The sequence below is a fragment of the Rhincodon typus genome, chromosome 38 (genome assembly GCF_021869965.1).
Source record: "Rhincodon typus isolate 14 chromosome 38, sRhiTyp1.1, whole genome shotgun sequence".
In the NCBI taxonomy this organism is placed as follows: domain Eukaryota; kingdom Metazoa; phylum Chordata; class Chondrichthyes; order Orectolobiformes; family Rhincodontidae; genus Rhincodon; species Rhincodon typus.
Genome location: NC_063369.1, coordinates 3,147,258 through 3,174,703, shown reverse-complemented (window position 1 = coordinate 3,174,703; position 27,446 = coordinate 3,147,258). Strand labels below are relative to the sequence as shown.

General features: G+C 37.8%; 1 protein-coding gene across 1 annotated transcript in view; it reads right to left on the bottom strand.

Annotated features, from left to right (window-relative positions):
* Nucleotides 1-27,446, bottom strand: part of LOC109912552 (voltage-dependent P/Q-type calcium channel subunit alpha-1A-like) — a 547,201-nt gene that overhangs the window by 171,908 nt on the left and 347,847 nt on the right. The window contains exons 24-27 of the mRNA XM_048617794.1: nt 26,668-26,727; nt 22,457-22,563; nt 2,923-3,019; nt 2,457-2,617 (exon numbers count right to left, since the gene is read on the bottom strand). Of these exons, the coding sequence (XP_048473751.1) occupies nt 2,457-2,617; nt 2,923-3,019; nt 22,457-22,563; nt 26,668-26,727 (425 nt within the window). The remainder of the gene's footprint in view (nt 1-2,456; nt 2,618-2,922; nt 3,020-22,456; nt 22,564-26,667; nt 26,728-27,446) is intronic.

Sequence of the window (27,446 nt, the reverse complement as noted above, 5' to 3'; positions counted from 1 at the left end):
TCCTCCACAGATGCTGCCAGACCTGCTGAGGTTTTCCAGCAACTTTGTTTTTGTTCATGATTAGACCCCAAACCCACCAATTCACTGTCATTATCTATACATCGAGTCATAGGGTTGTACAGCACGTAAACAGACCTTTCGGTCTAACTCATCCATGCCGACCAGATATCCTAAATAAATCTAGTCCCATTTGCCAGTATTTGGCCCATATCCCTCTAAGCCCTTCCTATTCATGTACCCATCCAGATGCCTTTTAAATGTTGCAATTGCACCAGCCTCCATCACTTCTTCTGGCAGCTCATTCCATACATGCACCATCCTCTGCACGAAAAAGCTGCTCCTTAGGTCTCTTTCAAATTTTTTCCCTCTCCCCTTAAACCTATGGCCTCTAGTTTTGTACTCCCCTACCCTGGGAAAAAGACTTTGGCAACTCACTATATCCATGCCCCTCATGATTTTATAAACTTCTATAAAGTCACTCCTCAGCATCCGACGGTCCAGGGAAAATAGCCCTAGCCTATTCTGCCTCTGTCTATAGCTCAAACCCTCCCTCCTTGGCAATCTCCTTGTAAATCTTCTGTAAACCATACATGTCAGAGAACCTCTGCAAACAGAGTCTAAAAATGTCCCAGACTACATCATTACTAGGTTGTGTCATCTGCTGAAGCAGGACCTGTGCTCGGGAGGAATCAGTGGCTATTCCATCCGTGTACTTGGGGAAATCACAGCCACCCTTGAGTTTTATGCCATCAGTTTGTTACAAAGAGCAATTGAGGACCTGTGTGGCATCTCCCAATCATTGGCTCCCAAATGCATCTGGGAAGTACAGATGCCATTTTATCCAGATTACAACAGTTTATTACCTTCCCCTTTAATAAGGGCAGTCAAGCATCTTGGACAGTAAGTTTCTCTAATATTGCTGCCTTCCCAAAGGTGCAGGGTGCTTCAGACTGCATTCACATTGCTTTGACAGTGCCCTATCAACAGCCTGCAGCAGATTTCATCAAAGTCCAGCTCATCTGTGGCCATCAATGACAGATTTTGGAGTTGTGTACCAGGTATCCTGGGAGCTGCTATGATGCATACATTCTAGAGAACTTTCAGATTTCTGTGTCCTTCCATGGTCCTCAGGATGGCTGCTGGGAGACAAAGGGTATCCCCTCCATACATGGTTGATGATACATTTACAAAATCCTCAGACTGTCAAAGATGCAATGCTGCCTATGCTTCTACCAGGGACACAGGGGAAGAGATCACAGGCCCCGTTAACATTAAGTTTCTATGCCTGGACCACTTTGGCAGGGCCTTACAGCATAATCCAGAATGCGTATGCCACATCATTGGGATATGTAGTATTCTTCACAGCTGAAGCCAACAAGGAGAGATGGTGAGCAAGGTGTCAGATGTAGACAAAATGGGGGATCAAAAGAAATCTCTGAGGATGAGGAGCAGGACATTGACCTGAGGAACCTCTAAAACACTATGATAGAACAAGGCACCAATGAGTACAAGAACCCAGAATTAGGCAGAGGCCTAATTGAAACCTACTTCCAGGAGGAACAAACTAGGTTTGTGCATTGTAATTGTAATTTAATTGTATTTCTTTCTGTTGGTTATAATGACAAGTTTAACTTGATGGTCACCATGCTTCAGGTGAGCGGCAAGGTCAAGAAGGTGGGCACTTCGTGGTAACCATAGCCGGTGTGAGAATTGAACCCACACTATTGGTATCACTCTGTATCACAAACCATCTAGTCAATTGGACTAACACAGAGCAGAGTCAGTCAAGGATTAATGTCAAAAATAGATAAACAAGCAGTTATCATTCACAAAGCAAAAAGATCATGAAAAGCAGGCAAAATATACATCAATTTATACACATTTCAAAACATCATGATGTTCCAAAACAATTAATAGCGAACAAAGTACTTCTAAAATGTAATGATTATTGTAATGCAGGAAGATGTGGTAGCCAATTTGGACACAGCAAAGTTTTAATCCATCTTTCAATATTATCCAAGCTCAGGGAGCAAAAGGAATTCTTCCCCTGGCAAACCATTAAAAATGTAATGGCTTAAACAATTAAATCATTGGAAATTCTAATGCTTGCTATATGCTGCACTCTATTACTTCTCTTATCTTCCTGCAATACACATCAGCCTCTACTCAAGACTTGCAATGGTAGATGACCTAATCTGGAGGCTTCTCCAGTTTCCTGAAAGGTACAAAACAGCAGCTCAGAGGATGTTTTTATTCATTTACAGGGTGCAGGTATTGCTAGCTAGGCCAGCATTTATTGCCCATCACTTGTTGCCCTTGAAAAATAAATCTTCTTCACGCATTTAATAGTTGTTGATCCTTCAATGTGTTCCTATTCAGCGTATAAGACACTGCATTCTGCTTCTTTATAGCATGATACACTGGTGTTCTAATGAACTACACTAGCAGTCAAGTACCTGCAATCCCGCTCAAACTCTTTGGATTCATCAGTGCAGTAGAAAAATCTGCCCTTAAATAGCTGCACAGCAACCACAGCAAAAATAAACATGAAGAGCATGTAAACGATCAGGATGTTGAGCACATTCTTCAAGGAGTTTACCACACAATCGAAAACAGCCTAGATGGAAAGAGTAATCAAATGAGAAAAAGTTACCACATTTGTCAAAACTGACAAGAACTAATCATCATTATGTGTAACCGCATCTTGCACACGTTTAGCAAGATTTCCTAGCAGCCTCTATCTTTTTGACTTTTGTGATCTCACTAGAAATATAAGTTTTCTCAACGTGTTCATAATAAAATTTTACATGACCATAAAGTAGTCCTTTCACATTCCTAACAATCCTGGAACACTGTGTTAGTGTCCAAATAATGGAGGGAAGAAATCGGGAACTAAAGGCAGTCCAACTGAACCAGCATTACCTTGAGTTTAGGCAGCCGTTTGATTGTTTTAAGGGGTCGTAGCACTCGAAGCACTCTCAGAGATTTGATGGTGTTCAGATCTTTCCCTTTGCTCCCACTAGCAATAAAATAAAAAAAAATCATTAAATAACACAATACTAGATTAGAACTTTGGACAAAGATGGTTGTTTATGTACAATTGTTCCTTTTTTATACATCTAAAAAGTCAACTTTTGTTTGGTAAACAAAACATTGTATTCACCTCAAATGAAGACCTGAGCAAACATACTCATTATGCAGAGATAGTAGGAACTGCCAATGCTGGAGTCTGAGATAACAAGGTGTAGAGCTGAATGAACACAGCAGGCCTGCTGTGTTCATCCAGCTCTACATCTTGTATACTCATTATGCAACCTTTTCTCCCAATTTTCACAGTGAAGTTTAATTTCTTTTAAAACTCTCTCTTATTTTAATTGTATTTCAGTGCAAAAATATATCAGCAGCATTGGGGTGATCTGAAGAAAGCAGGCAGCTTTTAATGTTTAAGTTTCTTGAAAGACAGGCTCCATCAGAAGTAAGCCATTGCATGTCAGTGGCAGACATGCTGAAATCTTTCAATTAATTAAAGCACCGCTAAACACATTTCTCAAATTACTCAGCACAAAACCTGACCAAGATAATCAAATACCCTAAATATGTGAAAAAATGTTATAACTTAACTAAATCAGGATGGAAACATCTCATACAATAACAATAGTTTGTTTCATAATGGTCCTGTGAAGCACATTGGAGCACTATATATAAATATGAATTGTTTTTGTTGTTAAGCATTGTATTTCAGTTAAGCGTACTGAATCCATTTTTCAGTTATTTTCCACACGATTGTAAATCATTATTTGCCATACAATATGTAACACTGAAAATTATGTTCGAATGTTTGCACCTGGAGGTTAAAGCCTTTATGTTCCAATTGTATTTCACACCATAAAGCTAATAGCAAACATTTGGGAAACTGATTAGTCAGTGATACACACATCAATTACTGTGAATTCTAAGTCCAGCTGTACAATTGGGTACCTAGAATTTAAAGGGTAAAGGATTCATGTCCTCCAAGGACTTTCTTTGTTAGTTATGTTAATTAATCCACACAGACAGAAAGTGAAACAATGTTTAAATACAAACACTAAAACATAAAAAAAATTGAAGACTAAGCCGTTTTCTTTTGCATCTTGTTGATTTAAGTGAGGCATGTCAAAGCTAGGAAATGAAACAACAGTATCGGCCTTAATTAGTTTTATATTCATTAATATATCTCATCCCCAAGCTGAAATAAGTCACCTACTTTCCACAAGTGAGACATTTTTAAATTTCTAAAACCAAATATCCATCGGTCTTTTTAAATGAACTTGTCAATTTAGTTCTTAATTATTATTAGCACCTCTGTGGTGAGGGCCCATACTCAATAGGACCTGTTTTGAAACTGTCTAATCTCATTTTCTACAGGATCCTTACCACCAACAGACAGAAGAGACCTTTGTTCCATCAATCTGGACTGGACCTGTCCTCATGGAGCAGAAAATTAACTTACAGTCTAAACTCCTAGCTTCCAGGAAAAAATATAATTTATACAGCATTTTTGATGAATTAACAAGACGTAACTTTGGCTTACAATGTCAATGATATTGTTATAGCATTTGATAAACTTGAGGTTGATTCTTTGATCTGCAAGTGATTTTATAATGATTTTAGCATAGTAACCTCCCATTCTTGCAGTTTACAGCTGATCCATTTTGTTTTTGTTACTGCCTTTCCGCTCAGGGAGTAATGTCAGCAATCTTAACTCTCACTATTCTAATGGCAGAAACTCAGGACCTGCTGAATTATTCCAGTCCCAGAATATCTCCAGCATACTCTCAAAAAAATTAAACATTTGTGCTCACTCAATCAAATTCAGGGCACCATATTTTTCAGGTTCGATAGATGACTCATTGTTTGAATTTTGATGTTTCATTTTAAGGTAAAAATGAATGCAAAATGCTATAATACTTTGCGTCAATAAACTTTTTCTTTTATCCTGTAGTGGGTTTCAGTGGCAAGGTTAGCATTTGGTTTCCACCATAATTGTCTTTGAATTGAGTGTCTTGCTAAGGTCATTTCAAAGGACAGTTAAGTGTTAGCCAACTTGCTGTAATTCTGGAGTCAAAGGCAGGCCAGATCAAGTAAGGACAGCAGATTTCCTTCCCAAAAGGTTTTTTTTGAACTACATGGGTTTTTACAACAACTTATAGACTCATCATTAGCATTACCAAGACTAGCCTTCAATTCCAGATTTTGAATTTAACGTTGAATTTCATAAATAAAATTGAATTGAAATTCTTTCAGCTGTGGCATTAACCCAGGCCTCTGGATACTAGTCCAGTGACATCGCCACTATACCACCATCTTCCTTAGTCACACACCCTCTAAAATGAGTACGGGCACCAGTGTGAATTTAATAGCAATTTTATACAAACAACATGCCAGAGTACAGGGAAAAGGCAGAAGAACGACATTGAATTGTAACGCTCATTAGATAGTTGGTGCAGACACAATGGGCTGAACAACCTCCTTCTGCACATAACACTGTGGTGATTCTTCTGTAATGCATTTGATAGCTATTTCTCATGGAAAATTTTTCTGGGCTTCAGACATTCAGCTTTCATGTAAACCAGATTACAGATACTTCCTGACCAATATAAACCATTACACTTTCCTTCATTCATATTTCATTGGTCTAATTTGTTAAACTTAGGGTCTCTGCCAAATCACAAATTGTGAGGCTCTTTTTAGTATAAATTTTATGTATTTCTACATAAACACAAATAATGCGTAACCCATAGCTGTCTACTGCTGAACTACTTGCAGCACATTGATGTTTATGAATATCTGAATATATCTAATCATCAGCAAGGAATAGTATTTCACGAACATCATTTTTCAAATTCAATTTCAGTGCTGAGGTATTGAATCTCACCAACCAAACTAAACAGACAAGTGATGCTGTTCAACCCTAATGTCTGAATTCACATTTGTATTGTATTAAGACTGCACTTTATGCCTAAATGAAGATGTGGCTGGAGCCAGATTCTGCAATAAGTTCCAATAGTGTGACATGCTTTTTAAAAAAGGCTCATACATTTATGGAAAAATGTTTTATGGTTGTGCTACTGCAAGACAGGTCAGCTCATCATTGAAAGTAAAATAAACTGGTCTATTTGTGCATAAAATCTTTTTTAGGCCAGTCAATTCAAAACTGGATATGCGGTCACATTACTGTTATTACATTATTTAAAAATTCAGCCTCAGTACTATCTGTTACAATGGCATATCTTGCACCAAGCAGAATTGCGACATAATCACTTACCAAAACGCACAGACATACATATATAAATAGATATAAAATTGAGCGTGAGAGAAACATGGAGAGATATACAGAGAAGAATAGAACACAATGCAAATTTGCTGACTATTATAAAGAGAAAGAGCAGAAATATTACCCCATTAGGCTCCTGATCCAGCAAGTCAAGAAAGACGAGAAAAGGGTCAGTGCAGAAAAAAAACAAAAAAGCTTTTACATATACTGCAAGTACAGAGATGACTAAGAAAAAAGAAATCACAGTTATAAAAACCTGAAGGACCAATACAGACAATGCAGTAAATAGGGAAACAGGACACAGGAGACACAAAGCACAGCCCCAGCAATCACGTCAGCCATGCTACATTAAGTAACTTGGTCAGGAAACAACCTCCCTTATAATGTAGTTTTTTAAAATTTTGGATAGGAAACCATTGCACCAGTCTGTGTTCACATCAAATCTGTGACCAATTAGAAGCTGTAAAATAATTTAAATTATTCATTAATGCATATAATACTTGGTTTCACTCCATCAGCACAAGTTCCTATTAGGTGTTGCTTAATGTCATGACAGTGTAGATTATAGGAAATAGTGTGACAATGCAATTCAAAGCCGAGCAAATGAATTTCTCTGATCTTTTAAGACTTAATGCTTAAGTAAGAAATTGCTTTAATGCAACTTTCAGTGCCTAACATAGGTACAACATAGCAACACAATGAACACACATTCGTGCTGCTGCAGTGGACAGCAAAGCCATTTTTATAATACTCATAAGACACTGCGAAGTAAGATTTCCAAGTGGTGTCATAGTTGACTAGTGATCTAATCTAGTTATTAAATTACAAAAGCTTATAAATTAATTTCTTCAAATAAAACACAAAACAGGAATGTTATAAACAACCAATAAATATAAACATTTTAATTTCCAGTTGGGGATTTAATTAAAACTTCTCATAGAGGCAACAGATTTCTTATGATGAATATATAAAACAAATGCTTGTTCAGCATCCTATTTCCTGTTTCCCTCTATTATTCCCCCACATATTTCCTGAGAACATGCAATCCTCCCTACAAATTTCCAACTAGGTGCCTGATTTACACGGTTTCTGAGGTAGAGTCTGATTATGGATAAATCATAATTTCAAAATCATAAATCAATAAGTTTCAGCTTGGATGGAATCTAAACCACAGAAAAGTGGCCTTAATGGTTTTATCCCATTCCTCTCTATTCTTCAGTCTTCTCTGCTGTTTTGCCTTCTTCCAGACTGAGCAGACTGTCCTTATTTATTTATCCATCCACCCACTATGACATTCTTAACTGGGAGAAGGCACAAGTTGACAAGAAAAATATTTTCTACTGGAAACAAAGATTGATTGAAGCTTTGGTAAAAATTACCTCATTGCAAGATAAATACATCATGATAACCCACACAGTGAGTGCAGAGGAATAAGAAACTGCAGAAACACAGTGACAGTTATTAAATGGAAATTAGAAGTGCTGGAGGAAATAGTTCATTTCAAAAGTGAAACTAAACTTGATTTAATTTGCCATGAAATTATCAATTTTAAGTTAACCTCTGCCTGCCCCTGCAATGAGTACCAAGAAAAAGATCATGTTAGTTCACACCTTAGCCAGAGACCAGCCAGTAAGAGGACACCTCTAATAATGTTTGGATATCATATTCATTAGTTGGGAAGGACCGAAGAGATTGCCACAATTATTGGTTACTGAGTTATAATATATACTGTGTATGGAATGGCTTAATATATATTGCAATAATTTTTAATAAACTTGCAAAAATTATGCATCAGACTAATATCTTGCTTCCCCAAGATTGAAAATTAAAAGTATATCATGCCAGTCTGAAAATATTACAATAAAAATTTCTGTTTTGAAAGTTTTTTTCGCTTCCTCTCCTATCCAACATTGAGATAAAGTTCCAGAACCACTGACAGTTCTTTGCATTGCAACCAAATGGTCATTCTACAGGTAGGATGGTCAGCGTTGACTGTGCAGGGAAATCACCACTGACTGACCCTCCTGACATCAATGCATAGATTGTAGTTGAAGCTAGTGAAGAGTGGACAGCTAAGACTTTTTAGGTTAAGAATACATAGACTAATTGTCATGGCCTTACTGCCACACTCACTCGGTGTTCACCAAGGATGAAGTCTCGTAACCTCCTGATCTCTACTGCATAGTGAAAATTAGATGTATCAATGGGAGAACCAAAGATAGTATATGTTACATAAAATATTACTCAGCAATGAGTCTGTAACCTAGTCTCAGGGATTATTATATTAATTTAGATCACAAAAGCCCTAGGATTAAGTTACAGTTTGCTGTGACATTTGTCAGAGCCCTTAAACAGAAAGGGCTAAAACCAGTTGATTACCCACGGCATCACCACAGAACTACTTAAGAAATCATTCAGTTATAGGATTGCTGATTTTTTGGTTCATTAAATTCTCTAATCTCAGACATGAGAGACTAAAGAAATGCAGTCAACATATAAAAAAAAACTGACATTTCTGCTGACAATTCCATGCCTGAAAGAACAAACAACTACTGTTCTCTGATATGACAGAACTTAAATATTAATTCCTGATGTAAATACCATGGTTAATGCACACCAGGAAAAAGCATTTGCAATTCAGGATGATGGCCTTCATTTCTCCCCTTTTTAATTTCTCTTTCCTTGTGAAAGCACTGACTGATCGCTGGGCAATAGTGCCATAGGCTAGTTGTCTTCTGCTACCTAGTCCAGTAACTCCCAAGGTCTAGTCCCACGTGCTTCTGAGGTGTGTCATAATATAACTATTCTTCTTGTGTAAACCCAGATGATAAGTGTTGACTAGACAATTGAATCCAATCTTGTTTTCCTCAATACCTTACATGCAATTTCTATTTGAAGACATTGGGTATAAAATGTACAAATGGGAGTACTTGCTGAGATTCACCTTTATATAATGCCACCTTGTTCTCAAATACATCCTAATATTTATAGGGATAAATAAATTCCCAGCTGAACATTGACATATACAGTCATAAGAGAGGCTCACTGTTCTAACACCATCTGTATGGTTAGCCAATCAAACAAGGGCATCACAGAGCATGAATAGTTGGCTTCAGTGTCACGTGGCTGATGGGAAGAGATGCTGGTGAGGAGAATTTAGATAGTTATCAAATTCTAGATTGCTGTCCTTCTACTGGAAAATATGCCACAAGTTGTGAACATTCGATTAAGGAAGGATCAGGATCATCTGTGATATTTCTGTAGTCGACACTCACTCTCTATTCTCACATACAAAGAACAGTCTCTTCACCCCAGTGCTAATCAGATGAGCCAGCACAAGTCAGTGCCTTCAGAAAAGAGCAGACAATTAGCATACTAAAAGAAAATTGAGTGAAAATATGGTTTACGTAGTCTTGTACATAAGAACATATTGCATAAAGTAGGTACATGATAGGGAGTGATGGGTGGATACTGAAAAAGGAGGGGGTATAAAATCATTACATAGCAAGAATATTCGCCTTGACAATCTGAACTTTGTACAAAAACATGCTTCGGAAATCACTGAATGCATTTCTTGAGAGAAAAATTAGCAGATATTGTGTAAGAAGTTGGACTGATAGGGTTACAGGTGGATAGGACAGGATGAAGGTTGTTTTTGAAGTTTGGCTTGATGGGTTCCAATCTCTTGAAAGATCCTTAAGCAAAAGAACCAAACATGACATCGGAAAACATGACTGTAACTCTGATGTCACTTGACATTCTCTTAAGCAATTACTCACTGCTCATCTTCCACACAATCAAACACAACAGTACAATGTAACAAAATTAGATAAAACCAGAATACAATCAATCTTCTGTAAATAGCCAAAAATTGATCTTTTAAGTTGCTTAGAAAAAGGAGGGTTAGTGCACCAACTAGACTTTTAGTATTTACCATGCCAGAATCTAAGAAAGCAATTCATGACAGAGAATGCTCGTCATGTGAATATTACTCGTATTTTATCATTGGATTGCTTGAATGATTTCTACATTGCCTGTCACTATTATATTCTGCAGTCAAATACTATTGATAACAGGCCAAATCTGGTTTGATATCACACCTTCTACACCTCTCAGCCTCAATTCTGTACATTCTAGTAAGGCAGACATTCAGCAGTTCAATGTACAGATAGTTGAGGCCTGAGACAATTCAGTAAAATAATGAAGATAATGAGAATTATGGTGTGCACACAACTTACAACATCCATAATTATATTCATCAATTGACAGTACAAGTAGAAAAATGAATCTGATGAAGCCATAGAGGCAGAACCTTCTGTGAACAGTTACTGTAATACACAGGAATTGGACAAAGAAGGTTGGGCTTGGTGCCATTTACATACATATATCTTATTTTTTCTTTACATTCACCTCTGCTGAAAGCACTGTTTTCTAAAGTAACATTCTACTGGTGCTTATGACTCTCTGGTATTTCAACAAGGTGGGTAATGAGAATCAGCAGGAACTTTGACCATGGAACAACATTACAGTTGAATCAATCCTTGTAGCGTATCTCCAGCCATGGACTTTCCAAAAGGGACTACAGGATAACAATCAAAAGAGGACCAGTCTGACTCACTCTTGGTGAAAAGCTAACTCAAAAATGTGGCAATGAACTGTACCCACAATTTTGCTGGTTTGTCCAGTAGAACCTCATTAGGCTAAGGAAAGTCACAGGTCAACATTTATTAAGGAACCCAGCAAATGCATGTAGTAGCACATGGCAGGTTAGGCTGCAGACTTTCCACTTTCTTATTGAGTTGGGAAGACTGGGTCCAAACATTAAACAGAAACTAAGTTCTTCCCCACCTTCAAACCCAGGGAGAACAGCATTCTGCCATGCTCTCTAATGATTCCAGAAGTTCGTTATATACTTGCACAATGAAATCTTGGGATCAGGCCAAGACCTCAACCCATTTCAATTACTAGTCAGCAGGAATAATGTAACATGAAGATATACAGAATAGGGAGTAAATGAAAAATATAAATATGGAGGGAGAAATTGTAAAATTGAAAAATGTAAGGTCCTCTGAATATTAGTTAAATATTAATGAACAATCTGGCACACAATAAACATCTTCAATAAATCCCAGCACCAGCTGCATTGGGAGATTTACATTTCAGAGGACTCCTGATCTGACCCCAACTCCAGTAATGGTGGCTTCCTGTTGAGAAAGGTAAAAGTGATTTAAAAAAAAAACGAGCCACATAATGCTACCACCATGCTCACAAATGCAGAGTTGTTACACTCCTTGCTCTGACCTGGCTGACCCCCTCTATCAATATTTCTTCAAAAGTCTGCATAGGAAAATTAATGTACCCAATGTCATCTGTGGGTTGGGGGTCGAAGCCAATCACAGCTCCAAAGATAGCACTACCTTAGGGAGCAAATGGATCACAGGATTCACACTATGCATACTAGAAATAAATTACTGTGCTAAAACAATGCTACAACTGATATGTAGCCAATGATTTAAAAACTTCATTGAGCTATCAATGGTGCCCAGATTCAATTTACAATGGTAACCATGTGTCAGTGATTTACGTCTTCTGCTTCTAACATGCACTGCCTTCTAATGCCAGGGAACGCAAGCTGGTGAGAGCTGGCAAGTACTGCAAATGGACAATGTTGGCTATTTCTCTATTAGCATTCACTTATTTGGCATTGTCATTTGTTATTATTTTTGTTCTCCCCTGCACTTCTCCTAATGATGTTGACTCATGCATGAGTATCATTTTATGAATGGTGCCATTTCATTGTCATTTTACTCTTGTGATCATGTGAGGGATTGGACAATTCATAGGAGGAGAGGTTAGCCTTGAGAAAGATTTTGTCATAACTAACGCCAACTCACCTTTTAACAGATATCGACATGGGAAAAGAACTCTGGCTGATTTATCTATCTCAGGGGCACTAAGTTTAGTTATATCAGTATAGCCATCAGCAAGCTCTAGGGCAACGTTAGAATATCTCTTCCACTAATCCTCTATTAATTTCAATTCAGGGATCATGTGCTGGTGGTAATATAATGATGATACACTAAAAATAACAGAAGTGGGATTTCTTACCATATGTGACTGGTGATTAATGTACTATTTATTTTGTGACTCACAGTTGAAAATAATACAGAGATGATATGGGCCCATAACGTTTCAATATTATCTCCACGTTCAGAGCTTCTTAAAATAGTATCAAAAACAAATGAAGAGGAGCAATTCCTATAAAATGAATAATATTAAAATTCAACCATGTAATAATCGAAATGATTTTACAAAAGCTAAAATTAACAAAGTTTAAATAATTATGACGAGGTTCAACTCTCATTGCATTAGAAACCCAGAGGCACTCAGATACTTTCTTCTCCTTGATCAATTTGCGCGTGAACCTAGGTGGTGAATATGCCATCATATCCTGTTGCATTTAGTCTGTACTAACATGGAGCTTTTACCCATTGGGTCTTAGACTGATACATGAATAGTTTAAACGCAAAAGCACACTTCAACCCATATTTGATTTTTATGCAAATTTTATAATGGTAAGACTCCAGTATCTGACAACCGAAAGGAATCCCAATTTGCCACTAACTATTTCAGAAGTCCCTAGTCTACAATTTCTTCTCAGCACAGAAATTCAGCTAGTTACATTTCAGACAGCTAGTTACATTTCAGACAGCAAGGGAAACATTCTGCCAGCAAGAAAAATCTGGTTGTTCTACATATTTATGCTTTACCAAGCTTCGTGTTCAAAGCCAGCAGCAGAGAGCCAGCATTGTACATGTTGTCACCCACAAGCAGAATATCTACAATAGTGTACACGACCAGATAAAGTAAGAATCTTAAAGTTAACTAACATACTTACATAATAAGTATGTTCATTCTTAATGCAGCGGACTCTGTAGTATGAGGGAAGTTCACAAATGATTAAACTGTTTATTGAGGACTGGGCATAATCATTGGACACCACACAAAATGGTAACAATTCAAAGAAAGATACACAAGGATGACAGTAGAACTGGGATAATATAGCAATTGGAAACGTTAGATAGACTGAGCCTCATTTCTCTGGAAAAGTGAAGGCTGTGGAGTTAATCAACAGAGGTTGTTATAAAATGACAGGGCTTGGTAGGCTAAATGTAGAAGATGTTTCCACTTGCAGAGGAGATTAAAACTAGAAGCCATAAATAGTCACCAATAAATCGAATAGGGAATTTGGGAGAAACATCTTAATCCAGAGAGTGGGGATAATGTTAAACTTGCTACTGCAGCAGTTGAGAAAAACAACATTTAAGGGGAAATTGTATAAGTCATAATGCAGAATAGAAGGATATGTCACTAGGGTGAAATGAAAGTAAGTGTAAGAGGCTTGTGAGGAGTGTAAATGCTCAACACTGGGCCAAATGTTTGTAGACTGTAGATTCTAAGTAATTTTATTGAAACTGCTCCAGGCTTTTGTGTCCCCCATTCCTTGAAGGCAAACAACGCTATATTGAAAAAACCCCATTTTTTCAGAATCATAAAAGTCATTCTTTTATTAAGCAAAGAATAAATGTGAGGTCCATCAAGATAAAGGCTGACAGTTAAGGAATGCTAGCCTCTTTGTGACAGCTTACAACTCAACTTTAGCAATAATCGCCACAATCATTCCATCTTAACATTGCTTTTGGGCTGCTGTAATGTAGAGTTTGCAAATTTTTCTGAAGGTGTGGGCAGAAGTTTCCCAGCCCCCTAATCATGTGGGCAATGGTGAGTCAGTTGGGAAATTATGGCAAGATCAGAAGAAAGTACATTCTCGACGTTGAGAAAACTCTGATTCTGTATTCATATTTTGAATGATGAGACAAGAATCTTGCATGGTGAACAGCAAGAGGTCTTTTTGATCAGTGATGGATCAAGCTCCTCAGCACAAAAGCTTGATTTTGTAGGTTTGTGTGATGGATGTCTATGCCTTCATATAAAGCAATCTAGCAGAAGCATGAATGTCACAATTGTCCCTGAGCTCCAAGTAAAGTGTTGAAGGGCCGATGTAGTGTTTAAGTTTGTTGAGAACTACCATGATGATGTTGTGAGGCTCATAGTTTGTTGATGCCTGCTTGCGTGTTTGAAGAGTTGAGGAGGACGGTGTCCATAGAGTCTGCAGGACCACCTGAAGTATCAGTTGCATATGACTGGGACAAGCATTCATTGAGCTGCAGCTGCCAGGTACCTGCTTTGATTTACTTGTCAGGAATTTGCAAGTCTCGTTTCTTGGAGGAAGTGAGGAGAATCAGAACTGATATGTAAATAGGGAACTTTGGGGTTTTAATGAGATGCAAATGTATGAAAATAAGATGGTTTACTACACAATGGCTGAGATTCTGAAGTTGCCATTTAAACCTTGAGGGGAAATTTGGGAAAATGTTATTCTGAGTCACAATCTGATACTTTTTATTCTTATCGCAATTTTCCACCTTTCTGACCATTACTCACACCACATCCGGGTAGGGGAAATGTCCATCCTATGAGTTCATCAAAAATCTCAGCCAGTTGAGTATTTTAAAAAAACAGCATTTCAGGAAAACTGTAACCTGATCAGGATCAAACAGTTTAGTCTCACTAACCATTATCGTCATACGTCTAAGTAAAAATATCCAGTTAGAACCCAATTATACGTAGCATAATTGTGAATTTACAACTTGTGCATTGTGCATTTGTACTAATTAGGATTCAACTGAATTCAGTGTAAAGTTATGTTGCTTGTAGCTCTCAGCTGTTTTCCTTCCTCTAAGCATAAGCATGGTATCGAAATTCAGAAAAATAGTTGTTTTGGGTTTTCTCTATGCAGTGTTGGGTGATGTGTAGCTGTACTCACATGAAGCTGGCATCTAAAGCTCAAGGTAATCATCACAGTGAATTTTACAGATGGAAAATAAACCTGAATAAATATCTATTCAGAATTGAAACTTTATAGCACATTCCAATGTCCATTTAAACTTGTGTACCATTTGAGGTAGATCTGGACTGCTGTCTATAAACTCTTATTCTTACCTGGATGTAAGAAGTCCTTACATTGTTGTTCAGATGAGATGGTGGGGAGATTCACATGGCTCTCCTATTGGCATTGTTGGTTATGCTTCTCAGTTATCTAAGTGTATTTAAGTATTAAAGAATCCCCCCTTTTAAAAGACCCTTCTTTCCCCAACACAGGCCTTGATGGCTGGTGAAAAGGTCCCATAGAAATCTGATTGTGGATATAGAAGGCAGACAAGGGAAGAGAAATGCAAAAAAAAAGAAAGGCCGTCTGGTGGTTCTACTGTTAGATGCACCATACCCTTGATATGGAGTTGCACAGAACAAGAAGATTTTAATGTATTGCTCTGTATTGAAATAGCTGATCTCAGCTAGCCTGCTGATAAGTGCACTTAGTCTCCTTAAAATAGTGAAAACAAAGAAAAATAAGGGCTTGGGTGCTTGTTTCTGGCCACTGTCTGTGACCATGCTGACACCCACAGTCCAAGTTCACACATGAAGACCAGCAACTTGGGTGAGATACCCAAGCAACAGTCAGCAGCTTCATGTGAGAAAGGGAGAAAATTTGGAAAAAAATACAGGCAAGAGATGACAATTAAAATATTTCAGTAATGAAGGTTTAAACACTGGATGTGACCAGATGTTCCACTCTGTGCATTTGTCCACAAATAGTCTTTTTTTTAGCATTGATAAGTTACCATTTTTGGTATCTCCATTTCATCACTTTAATGACCTCAAATAAACTGTAGACATGTTTAGTGGCAATTTAACATATTTTGGATCTCTTGTTATGGACATTAGATAAGACACAAAAACGTCACATTTTAGTGACACTGTTTTGAAATCTCAAGAAGACAGCTTCAAGCAGCAAAACCCAATGTGATGTGCACCAACATGCAACATGCATCTACATCCTTTGACAGGCAGACCTTATGTGCTATTTTCTCAGCCATCGATTTACAAAATATTCAAAACGGATCTATCTCAATTATCCAATAAACGTGCATCATGGGATCACCTTCTTCCATAGCAACAGGGAGGGAAGGTGATTCCATCCTAATCTTTGGACATGATCAGGACAAGTGATTTGGTATGGGCCAATGAATCACATGGATTCTACACACGTGCTGTTTTTTGTTGTACAAGGGCTATATTGTGCATTAAAAAATCTCAAGAATAGTGAAAGCAGATGTTTCCATGTGTATTTCAACAATAGCAAATCACTTGTCCCAGACATGAACATAAATGCAAAAGTTCTACCATATCAGCATGCAACACATGAGCTCTGATGTAAAGTAACAGGGACTATAAAATTTCTAATGTTCATAATTTTTTTAAGTCTTAATTTTCCAAAAGAGTTTTGAAACATTCACGTCTCTAGTTTAAATTTGTCTGAATAATTATTACTTGGAATGAATCACATTTACATTCATGCACACTATTTCATTAGTTAATACATTTTGAATTTTATCTTATTTCTTCAGTTTTCTTTTCCTAATCTGATCACGCTCTAAATTATACACAAATGAGAGAATGGCTAAACAACACATTCTCAGAATCCTAGTTCTGTTCTTTTCCAGTCCACAAATGGATTGTCTGACATTGATTTGCTTTCCCTCAAGCCAAAGGAATCCATTACATTTGAATGACTACTGCTCTGGACCATTTCAATAGATCAACTGAGATTTGAAATTTGCCATGGGCTTGACGACTCACTGTCTCACTCAAAGTGTTGTCATGTATGAATAGAAAGCACAATTTATATGGTATTAAAACCTAAACTCTTTGATTAAGCTTGCCTATATCTTATACTCTTCACTTTGGCGATGTCCTCCACAATGGGCCTTGATCTTTCCTCTGGGTTCAGCAAAGAAAATTTGGGAATCGAAACAAGAGGCTTAATACTAGATCTTCCCTTTAAGAGATCTCTAACATTTGCAACCTAAATTCCAGTTTCACTACTCTGCACTAAGATTGGATTGAAAAGTCAGCTATGTAACAAATATTCCAGGGTAGCTATTAGTCTCAAATCTAATCAAGAACACAAATATCAAAATGAACAACAGTCTAGAATCTAATTAAGGGTTTGGATGATTTAGCTACACAACAATGGATAAGCCAGGAAGGGAGCATCATAGACTAAAAGTAATTGAGGGGTTCAGATAGTTTTTATACTATAAGGGATATCCAGCAATGAGTTGGCAGTCAAACCAAATTACAGCGCTTGGATCATATTGTAAGTGTTTATAATGTGCAAGTATCAATAGTAACTTTTAAGGGTAAACTGCACTTAAAAAGGGGAAATTTATATGTGGAGAAACAATGGACAATGGAATTAATTAGATAGTGTTTCAAAGAATTGGCACAGAAATTATGGGTTGAATGGGCTCTTTTTATGTTATCTCATTCGATATAAACTCAAAATGTAGACAATTGCCTTGAAATTATTATATTATAGACTCATCATTTACATTACTCAGTTTTTCAATGGTCAACAACTAACTGATAAAAAGTCACTTTCCACTGGTAGGTCATACATTTCACACTGAGGAATCAATGACTATGATATCATCACATATCTAGTAAGCAATTTTAGTCATGAATTTCTGCTTCTCTGGGTTGCCAGTCTGTGAGTTTGAAGTCCATTTAATTGAGGGAAAAACAGAAACTGTCACATGCATAAATGGAAACTCAATCACTTCCTGATATTTTATTTTTAGGATCTTACATCCCTTAGCATATACCCAATAGGCAGGTTATGGGGCCAGATTTAGTCAATTGTTGTAAATTGATCCGTGAAGAGTTACCAAGTAATTTCCAATTAGATATTCATAAAAATCTCCTATTTTTCAGATGAACTTATGACAAGTCCACATTAAGTACCTCTGCCCATGTTATAAATGTCAAAATGCTGATTACTCGAAATATTTCATGCAAAGACTTGTGAACAAAGTCTTGAGACCAAAACTGTGGAGGAACAACACTATTCACAGCAGATAGGACAGGACAACCACAAGACTTCAAAACCAGGTTTTAAATTCTTAGTCATCCAGCCCCAGTAAAAACAAAGGGAAGAGAAGTGATATGAAACCACAAACACTGAAAATAGGAAATAAAAGTACAAACATTGAAAGTACACCGAGGAAGGAGCACAGGCCAATTAATACTTCAGATTGACCTCTAGATCAGAAGTGGCACATTCCAGCTGGAGAAAGCTATTTTCCACCAACCCCACTGCGTTTTTTCTTTTCCCTTTTTCAGAGGTGCTACCTCATTTTTGTTAGTTTGTTAAGAGTTTCTGATTTTGCTAGATCAGATGATTAATCCAAACCAAACTGTTAAATTATCCTTTGTCTCTCATGTGCTGATTGCATTACATTTATAAAAGGCAGCAGTCAAAGTTTATTTTTCTCTTTCAAACATTGGTGCAGAAGTCAAAATAAAAGATATTGCTTTGATGACTCAGTATAATTGTCCAGTTATACTTTATAATGTGCAGCATTACACACAGATAACATAATGCAAAATGGTACAACTTATATGAAGCATGTATATGACAGGGCATGCACTGGTGCAGGAATTCGTCTCAGCCATCGCTCACATTAGACATTAGTGAAGGAGAATGCAGTGAGGAATTAGTGAGGAAAACGCAGTAGACAATGACCTCATTAGTAAGCAATCCATCACTGCAACTTCTGTCCAACAGATTCAGATGTACAATTTTAGGAAAATAGGCAGTACCATATTTTTGCTTTCTTGGATTTCCTTTGGATGCTAATGCCAATCAGATAATCTCATCCACCTTCTGTGCAATGCAATATCATAGTTTTCTTCCACTAAAAATACAAATGCCAAGTGTTTCGCAGATATCCAACTGGTTCAATCTGGATGGTTTATGAGAGGGAAGGGAAACTACAAATAAAGAATTATTTTGAAATTCTGAATCTGAAACCATGTAGTCCCACTTATGCTTAAGGTGTCAAAAAAGACATGCATTCCTTAGGAATCCTTTGATCCCTCCTTAAGCAGTTGTACACTACTTCACTATGATGAAACACACAATTGTTATGCCAGCAAAAATAAGCTTATTAGAGTATAACATTCATGGATGTGAAAAGGGCATTCAGCTAAGAGAGCTTAACAATCTAATTCACACAGTCCCACATTTAACTGTGAATAGAACTTCCCCAGTGCCTCTGTTATTACTGCCCTCCCACTCAGATTATTCTAAATATTAATTTATAAATATTAACCCCTGACTAAAGGTATATTTTCAAAGAATGATTCTAAATTTATTTTCATTAACTTAAATATTGATCCTTTAAATATTGGCTTCTTTAACATAATCAGTGTTCACCTTACCTACATAACTTAATATCTAATATAAACAGAGACAGGGAATACCTTTAATCTATGTTTTCTCTGAATTATAGAGCTTAAACTGCTCTAGATTCTCCTCAAAGTTCATCCTCTTTACAATGAGGATACCTTCTTTACTTCTTATTTCCTCCCATGTCGGCACATTACTTTTGAAGTGTAAAAATGAGAGATACATACAGCACTCCATAAGCCTTGGCCAGCACAATAATAAGCTTCACAATACCCTTATAAATTTGTTTTCCACTGATTTAACTACAATAAATCATAAGAGCAGAAGTGGGCCATTCCACCCATCAAGTCTGGTCTGCTATTCAATGAGATGATGGTTGATTTGATAACCGTCAACTCCCACTTTCCTGCCTTCTCTCTATAACTTTTGATTCCCTTACCGATTAAAAATATATCTATGGCATGAGTACATTTAATGACCCAACTTTGACAGGGATTGACTACCTTCTGACAGAAGAGATTCCCTCTCATCTCAGTCTAAAAATGTGACCTCTTATTCCGAGATTATGTCCTCTGGCCTGAGTTTCTCCCACAAAGGGAAACAACCTCTCCACATCTACCCTACCAAGTCTCCTAAGAATCTTGTATATTTCAATGAGATCACATTTTATTCTTCTAATTCCAATGAATACAAGCCCAAGCTTCTCAATGTCTCTTCATAAAACAATCCCACCATACCTAGTATCAGCCTAGTGAACTTTCTCTGGACTGGGCAGTACATCTTTCCCTGGATAAGGGGGCAAAAACTGTTCACAGTATTCTATATGCGGTCTGACTCATGTCTTGTATAGTCTTAGCAAAGCCTCCCTACTTTTATACTGCATTCCCTTTGAACTAAAGGCCAACATTCCATTTGTTTCCCCTATTATCCAATGAACTTGAACGCTAGCTTTTTGTGGTGCATGAAAGAGGACTCCCAATCCCTCTGTTCTGTAGTTTTCCGCTGTCTTTTCTATTTAAACAATATTCACCTCCTCTAATCTTCCTGACAAAGTGCATAATCTCACATTATGTTCCATTTGCCAAGTTCCACCAAAACAATATTTTCCAACAATCTATGCTCCCTAATTCCTTTAGCAAATATAGTCAAAAACTAAGTGAAGGTACCAATATAACATAAGATTATGCACTGAGTTATATACATGTTGGTCATGCATACAAATCATATTTTTGCCCTGTTCCTTATGTCCCTAATCAGTCAGAATGGGACCATCACAGAATGATATATTTGAGCTTTTATTTCTGTTGCTGGAGGTGAGAAATGGTTAAATAGCTGTAATAGGTAGGGAATGATTGGAACAAAAAGTATGGAAAGATGTTAAATTATTCAAAAATTGGAAAATTGAGCATGGAATTAACAAAGGATGATGGGAAAGCTGACTGCACCAAAGGAAATATTTAGAGAAATTTGACACAGATATTTTGAAAGAATGCATTTTGATTGGTTCAAATGGACAGATTATATAAAGCTCCAAACAATATTGAAATATTTCTGCAGTTGATCTTCTCAGAAAGTATTTCAGGAAAAAGTTTTAAATTGTATTTGTTACTTAGTGATTTTCACAATTTTTAGCGTTTTGACAAGTGCATGTATTTTTTTCTTTTTTTAATCTGCCTTTTTCAACATGCAACAATCTATGAACATTGGGAATAAGAAGAAAATGACAGGAGGGGTACCCGGAATGTTAAATACACTAGGTCATATGTATTGTCCAAGTCAAGACAAGAAGAGAGTGATTTAAGTTCTTGTTCCAAGACTTAAATGAACCGTTTGAAACTCATACTCCATTTCTAAACATATTTGATTAATGTTTGATTCAATTGTTTACCGTTATGTTTTGTTTCCCTTTCAACTTTATATGATCTCCACCGAAGGTGTTGTCACAAAGTGGGTTACAGTTTTGTGGGCAATAGATAGCCTTTGGTATTTCACACACAAGTGCTTAGTTTTCCTCCTTAGCCTGTACAGTGACTGACAGCAGGATAGCTACAACTGGGCAAAACAGCTGAGCCTAGCAACCAAACACAGGTTATTTGAACAATCATTTTGAACTGAGATACAAGCCTCCCTATCCAAGAAATGTCAAAGTAAACAATAGTATATGTACCATAGCCCTTAACGAGATCAATCAACTTCGCATGGATTAGTGACAGAACCTGAGGTTTTTCCTTGTCTGAATAGATCAGTGCACCTGCAGACTGAGATATCAGGTTTGCAGTAGTGCTATTAGAACAGAAATTATTTTGACAAAAGAAGGTTCAGCGTATTTATACAACAATCTTCTGCTTAATATTTTAATGAAAGTATTAATCCCTCTGTTTTCGATGGGCTAACACTCCTGTCAAATTATGGTAATTTGATGCACTTTTATCCACTAATGTCATTAACAGTATTTCTATTGTCTTGGTTCTGTTTACACTGTGCTAGCTTTCTTAGCTCTTGTCAGAGCCATACTGTCCCTCACACCTGTCCGAACACCCCATTCCTAATATAATTCTGAACACTTATGAAAACTTAAAATTTGAGAACAGTTGCTATGTATAGACAACATGCATTCCACATCCTCTCTCTGCAAGCATAGAGATACAAGCAGAGTGTATGTACCATTACTCTCTTCAAAAAACTGAGAAAAAATGAACTGGTTGCATACAAAGATCTCAGGCAGCAGGACCTTCCAAGCAGGCACGTGAAATCAGGATGAAACTTACGTGAAGGCAAAAGCCACGAGTGCACCACTGACTACGATGAAATCCAGAATATTCCATAGGTCCCTGAAGTATGCCCCTTGATGCAGGACCAAACCAAGGTCAATCATCTGTAAACAGAAAAAACATAATAAATAAATACATTCCAGCAAATTCATACTTTACTCTGCCTTACTTCACTCTCAAAGGTGCTGAGACATGTTAGGATGGTGATTACTGCCCTCCATTACCTGACTCATTCTCCAAGCTTATGTTGTGACAGTGAGTGACAACTGCTCTATTTTGAAATTCACTGCAACTAAACCCAGACTTCTCATCAACCAACATTCATGCGTAGATATGTAAACTTTTCACACCTTTCATGACTGACAGCATAGGGAAGTAGACACTTTGCTGATTTTCTTAGCCCTGCATTCTGAAGCCAATTGTAGCCTCTTACTGCTGTTCCAGCTAAGGTGACCAATGGTCACTTGATCAATCTTTACACTGAATTGCAGAGAAGCTACAACATGGAAACAGTCATTTGGCTCCCAAGCAATTTAAGTTGGTGTTTGTGATCCACATGAGCAATAATCTTAAATGTTAACAAGGCCTTTGCCTTAATAATTAATAATGATAATAAACTCCATTGCCTTATAACCTCAAATTTAAAATAAATCTCTTAACGTTTAATATTATATTTATGTCCTACTTTCCGGATTCTTTTAAACCCGATAGCCAGCTTGTTTCGACCTAGTCTATGACACATTTTCATAACAGGTAGACTAGAATTCTAAAATTTAACTTAATAAATCTGTTAGAGTGTGGTCTAGCACCAGAAAGTGGTCAATAAAAGTATGATTTTGTTGTTTAAATCTAATTGATTTACTAATATATTGTTAAGTAATTTGTTCCCTGTTGTGGGGGGGGATCAGATACTCACATTTTCTGATTGAATCAGTTTTGGTTCACATTTCAAACATTTGACTTATCGCAATTTGAACAACGAAAAGCAGCCAATTAGATAGCAGGGGGTAAGATTAATTCACCCACCTCTTTATTCTGTTCAAGAATAGAAAAAACATGTTTTAGGAAGTTGAAGATAACATTTAGCTCTTTGAGTAGATATGGATGTTTTGGAGGGGCATGGTGGCTCAGTGGTCAGCACTGCCGCCTCACAGCATCAGAGACGGGTTCGATTCCAGCCTCGGGTGACTGTCTGTGTGGAGTTTGCACATTCTTGCTGTGTCTGCGTGGGTTTCTTCTGGGTGCTCCGGTTTCCTCCCACAGTCCAAAAATGTGCAGTTTAGGTGGGGATTGATTATGCTAAATTGCCCGTAGTGTCTAGGGTGGAAATGCAGGGATAGGGTAGCAGGTGGGTCTGCATGGGATGAACTTTGGAGGGTTGGTGTGGACTCAATGGGCCGAATGGCCTGCTTCCATACTGTAGGGATTCTATGATTCTATGAACTCTTGGGAAGACTTTCTTTGGGTATTTTTTTTTATTCATTCATGGGAGGTGGTGCTGCTGGCCAGGCCTGTGCTTAATTACCCTGGAGAATGTAGTGATTGTAACCAGCTTAGCCAGGTGGACATTGTAGAATGTGAATTCCTTGATTGGGGCTGTTAATCTGGTCCAATTAAGGAGCCCTGGCTGACAGATACAGACAGGAGTGTCAAAGATTCTGTTCACTCTGAGGGAGCTGTGTCAATGTCATGTACTATGCACGTGTAAATAAAGGGTGACTTGGTGATGGGATATCAGCTCTGTGTTGTTATTTCAGAGAAGGGGATGGAAAGCTGCTTTCTTGAACTAACTGTAGTCCATGGGGTGGAGGGACACCATGCTGCTGCTAGGGAGTTCCAGGATTTTGACGCAATAGCAGTGAAAGAATGGTGATACAGTTCCAAATCAGGAAGCTGTGTGGCCTGGGGGGAAACTTGCAGGTGGTGGTATTCCCATGTATTTGCTGTCCTTGACCTAGGTAATAGAGGTCATGTGTTTGGGAGCTTTGGTGAATCCTCGCAGTGCATCTGTAGATGGCACACACTATGGCCATTGCCTGTAGGTGGTAATAGGAGTGAATGCTGAAGATGCTGCATGGAATACCAATCAAGAGAGTTCAACAATGTTGAGCCTCGAGTTTTATTATAGCTGCACTCATCCAAGCAACTGGAGAGAATCCCATCACATCTCTAGCTTGTGCTTTAAGTGATGTTTGGACTCTTTTTGGAGATGGTCATTGCCTAACACCCGTGTGGTGAAAATATTACTTGCCAATTATCAACCCAAGACTGGATGGTTTCCAGGTCTTGTTGCATGTGAACGTGGACTGCATTTCAATATCTGAGGAGTTGCAAATGATGCTGAACAGTGCACAATCATCAGCGAACATATGAACATCCTGATGGAAGAAAAGTCTGAACAGCTGAAGATGGTTGGGTCTAGGTCACTCTGTTAAAAATGCCTGCAGGGATAATCTTGGACTGAGATGACTGACCTCCAATGACCAGACCCAACTTCCTGAGATGAGTACAAATCCAACCTGTGGATTCTGATTTCTAATTCCAATTGACATCAATACATAAAACGTTGGAGAAACTCAGCAGATCTGGCAGCATCTGAAAATGGGGATATTTGTAGAGTCTCCTCTTTCTGTTAGTAATTTAAAAGTTTGGCATCATTAATGGCTGTATGCGAAAGGACTGCAGAATTTAGGTCTGATTTGATGGATTGCTTAACTCTTTTGCATGCTGCAGCTGCTGTTTGGCATGTACATAGGGCCGTACTGTAGTTTCACCAGAGCAACACTTCATTTTTAAGTAAACCTGGTGCTACTCCTGGCTTGCCCTCTTGCATCCTTCATTGAGCTAAGTTTGATTTCCCAATCTGGTGGTAATGGTAGTGTAGTGGATACACTGAACCATGAGGTTATAGATTGTGTTGACTATAATTTGCTCCTCCTGATGGCCCATATGTCATTATGGATAACTAGTTTTGAGTTTTAGATCTGTTTGAAATCTCTCCCCTTTGGCACCCCAGCCACACATCAGCGCTTCTTCCAATTAGTGTTCAATATAGACAGTATTAGCTTTGGGGGGTACAACAAGTGCAAATCAGTAGGAGGTTTTCTTCATGTATATTTGACCTAATGTCAGGAGACTTCACAAATCTAAAATCAACGTTGAGGAATCCCACGACAACTCACCCTCAAATGTATAACACTGTGCTGCCACTATTGGTGGGTCTCCCATGTCGGAGAATTTCTTAAAAAACTTTAGCAGAACATAACAATGAAAAGTAAGATCAGGCGTATTATTACACATTAAGATGTAGCAGAGGTGCAATTCAGTTTTTGAAGACTGCTTTTTACCCCTGAAATTTTATTTCTTATCCCTCTTGGAGAAACTAGATTCTCATTGGAGTACATTTCCAAGTGCCGGCTGTGCTTCTATAACCAGCCAAGTGATTTTTTTCACCTGAAATAGATTGCTGGCAGTTGCATCAGAAGCAATCTCAATACTACCCTTCTGGCATTAGCACACTTAGCAGACTCAATCTCTAAAAAATTATATAGAATCTACAGCATAAACATAAGCCACCTTCTATAGAATCATCTCATCTTATCAACATGCACGTGTGTTTGCATTTCCCTCTCTTGCCTAGATTCCATTTAAATGCATCTATGCTATCTGTCTCAACAAGTCCATATGGCAACAAGTATCACATTCTGACTACTTCTGAATTCCCTATTGGATTTATTAATGATTGTCTTATACAGAATGATTCCAATATTAAAGGAGAGAATTCAACCCATCATGTTGCTCTTGGTCTCCAATCAAGCCAATCTGCTGTACCTTTGCACATTCTTCTTTTTCAGATAATAATTTAGTTCACTCTTAAATGTCTTGTTTGAACATGCCTCCACTTGTGTCAGTTTGTGCCTTCCAGATTCCAAACACATGCCAAAAACGTGCTCCTCATGTCTATGGATGATCTTTAGTCTTGGATTTCGCACAAGTGGAAAATATTTTCTATGCTTATGTTATCGAGAACCTTTTATAACCTTAAAGACCTCTCACCAGGAATTGGTGGTTGTATCCTTGGCAGTTTTAACCCACTCCTATTCAGTTGATGAAGCCAATTGTTGCATTTTAACTGTCAGGCTAGCTAAGATCAGTTAACTGCAAAGAACCTTGGGTTGTCCCACTCTGCATGGGTAGTTCGTACATACCTTAATAACCATTTCAAAGGTAAAGACTCCAGTAAATACATAGTCAAAGTATCTTAAAACCTGTGGAAAGAAGGAATGAAAAGAATGAATGAAATCAAAACTTCACAGTTTACTCATTTTATTGAATTCCTACAGTGTGGAAACAGGCCCTTTGGCCCAACAAGTCCACACCAAACCTCAGAGCATCCCACCCAGACTCATCCCCCTATAACCCATCTAGTCAACACATCCCTATGGGCAATTTAGCATGGCCAATTCACCTAGCCTGCACATCTTTGGACTGTGGGAGGAAACCCATGCAGAGACAGGAAGAATGTGCAAACTCCACACAGACAGTCACCCGAGGCTGGAATTGAACCTGGGTCCCTGGTGCTTTGAGGCAGCAGTGCTAACCACCGAGCCACCACGCCGCCCCTTACATTCCACTCTGTTGCTTTCAACTTAAAAACTGCTCATCCCTACCCAGCTTCAGCAAAACTGCCAGCCAAAACAATTGGCTGGCAGCACAAGTGGTAGTGGTGGGATTCATTGATGATAACGTACCACAATTATCATTAAGATCATAAGAAATAGAAGGAGCAATAGACAATTCATCCCCTCGAGCCAGCTCTACCTTTCAACAAAATCATGGCTAATCACACTGTCACCTTAAGTCCACCTTCCTGCATGCCCCACATAGCTCTTGATTTGATGAAATATTTGTTAAACTTAGCCTTGAACATTTTCAATGATCCAGCTTCCACCGCACTTTGCAAGAAGAGCATTCTAAAGTTGAACAA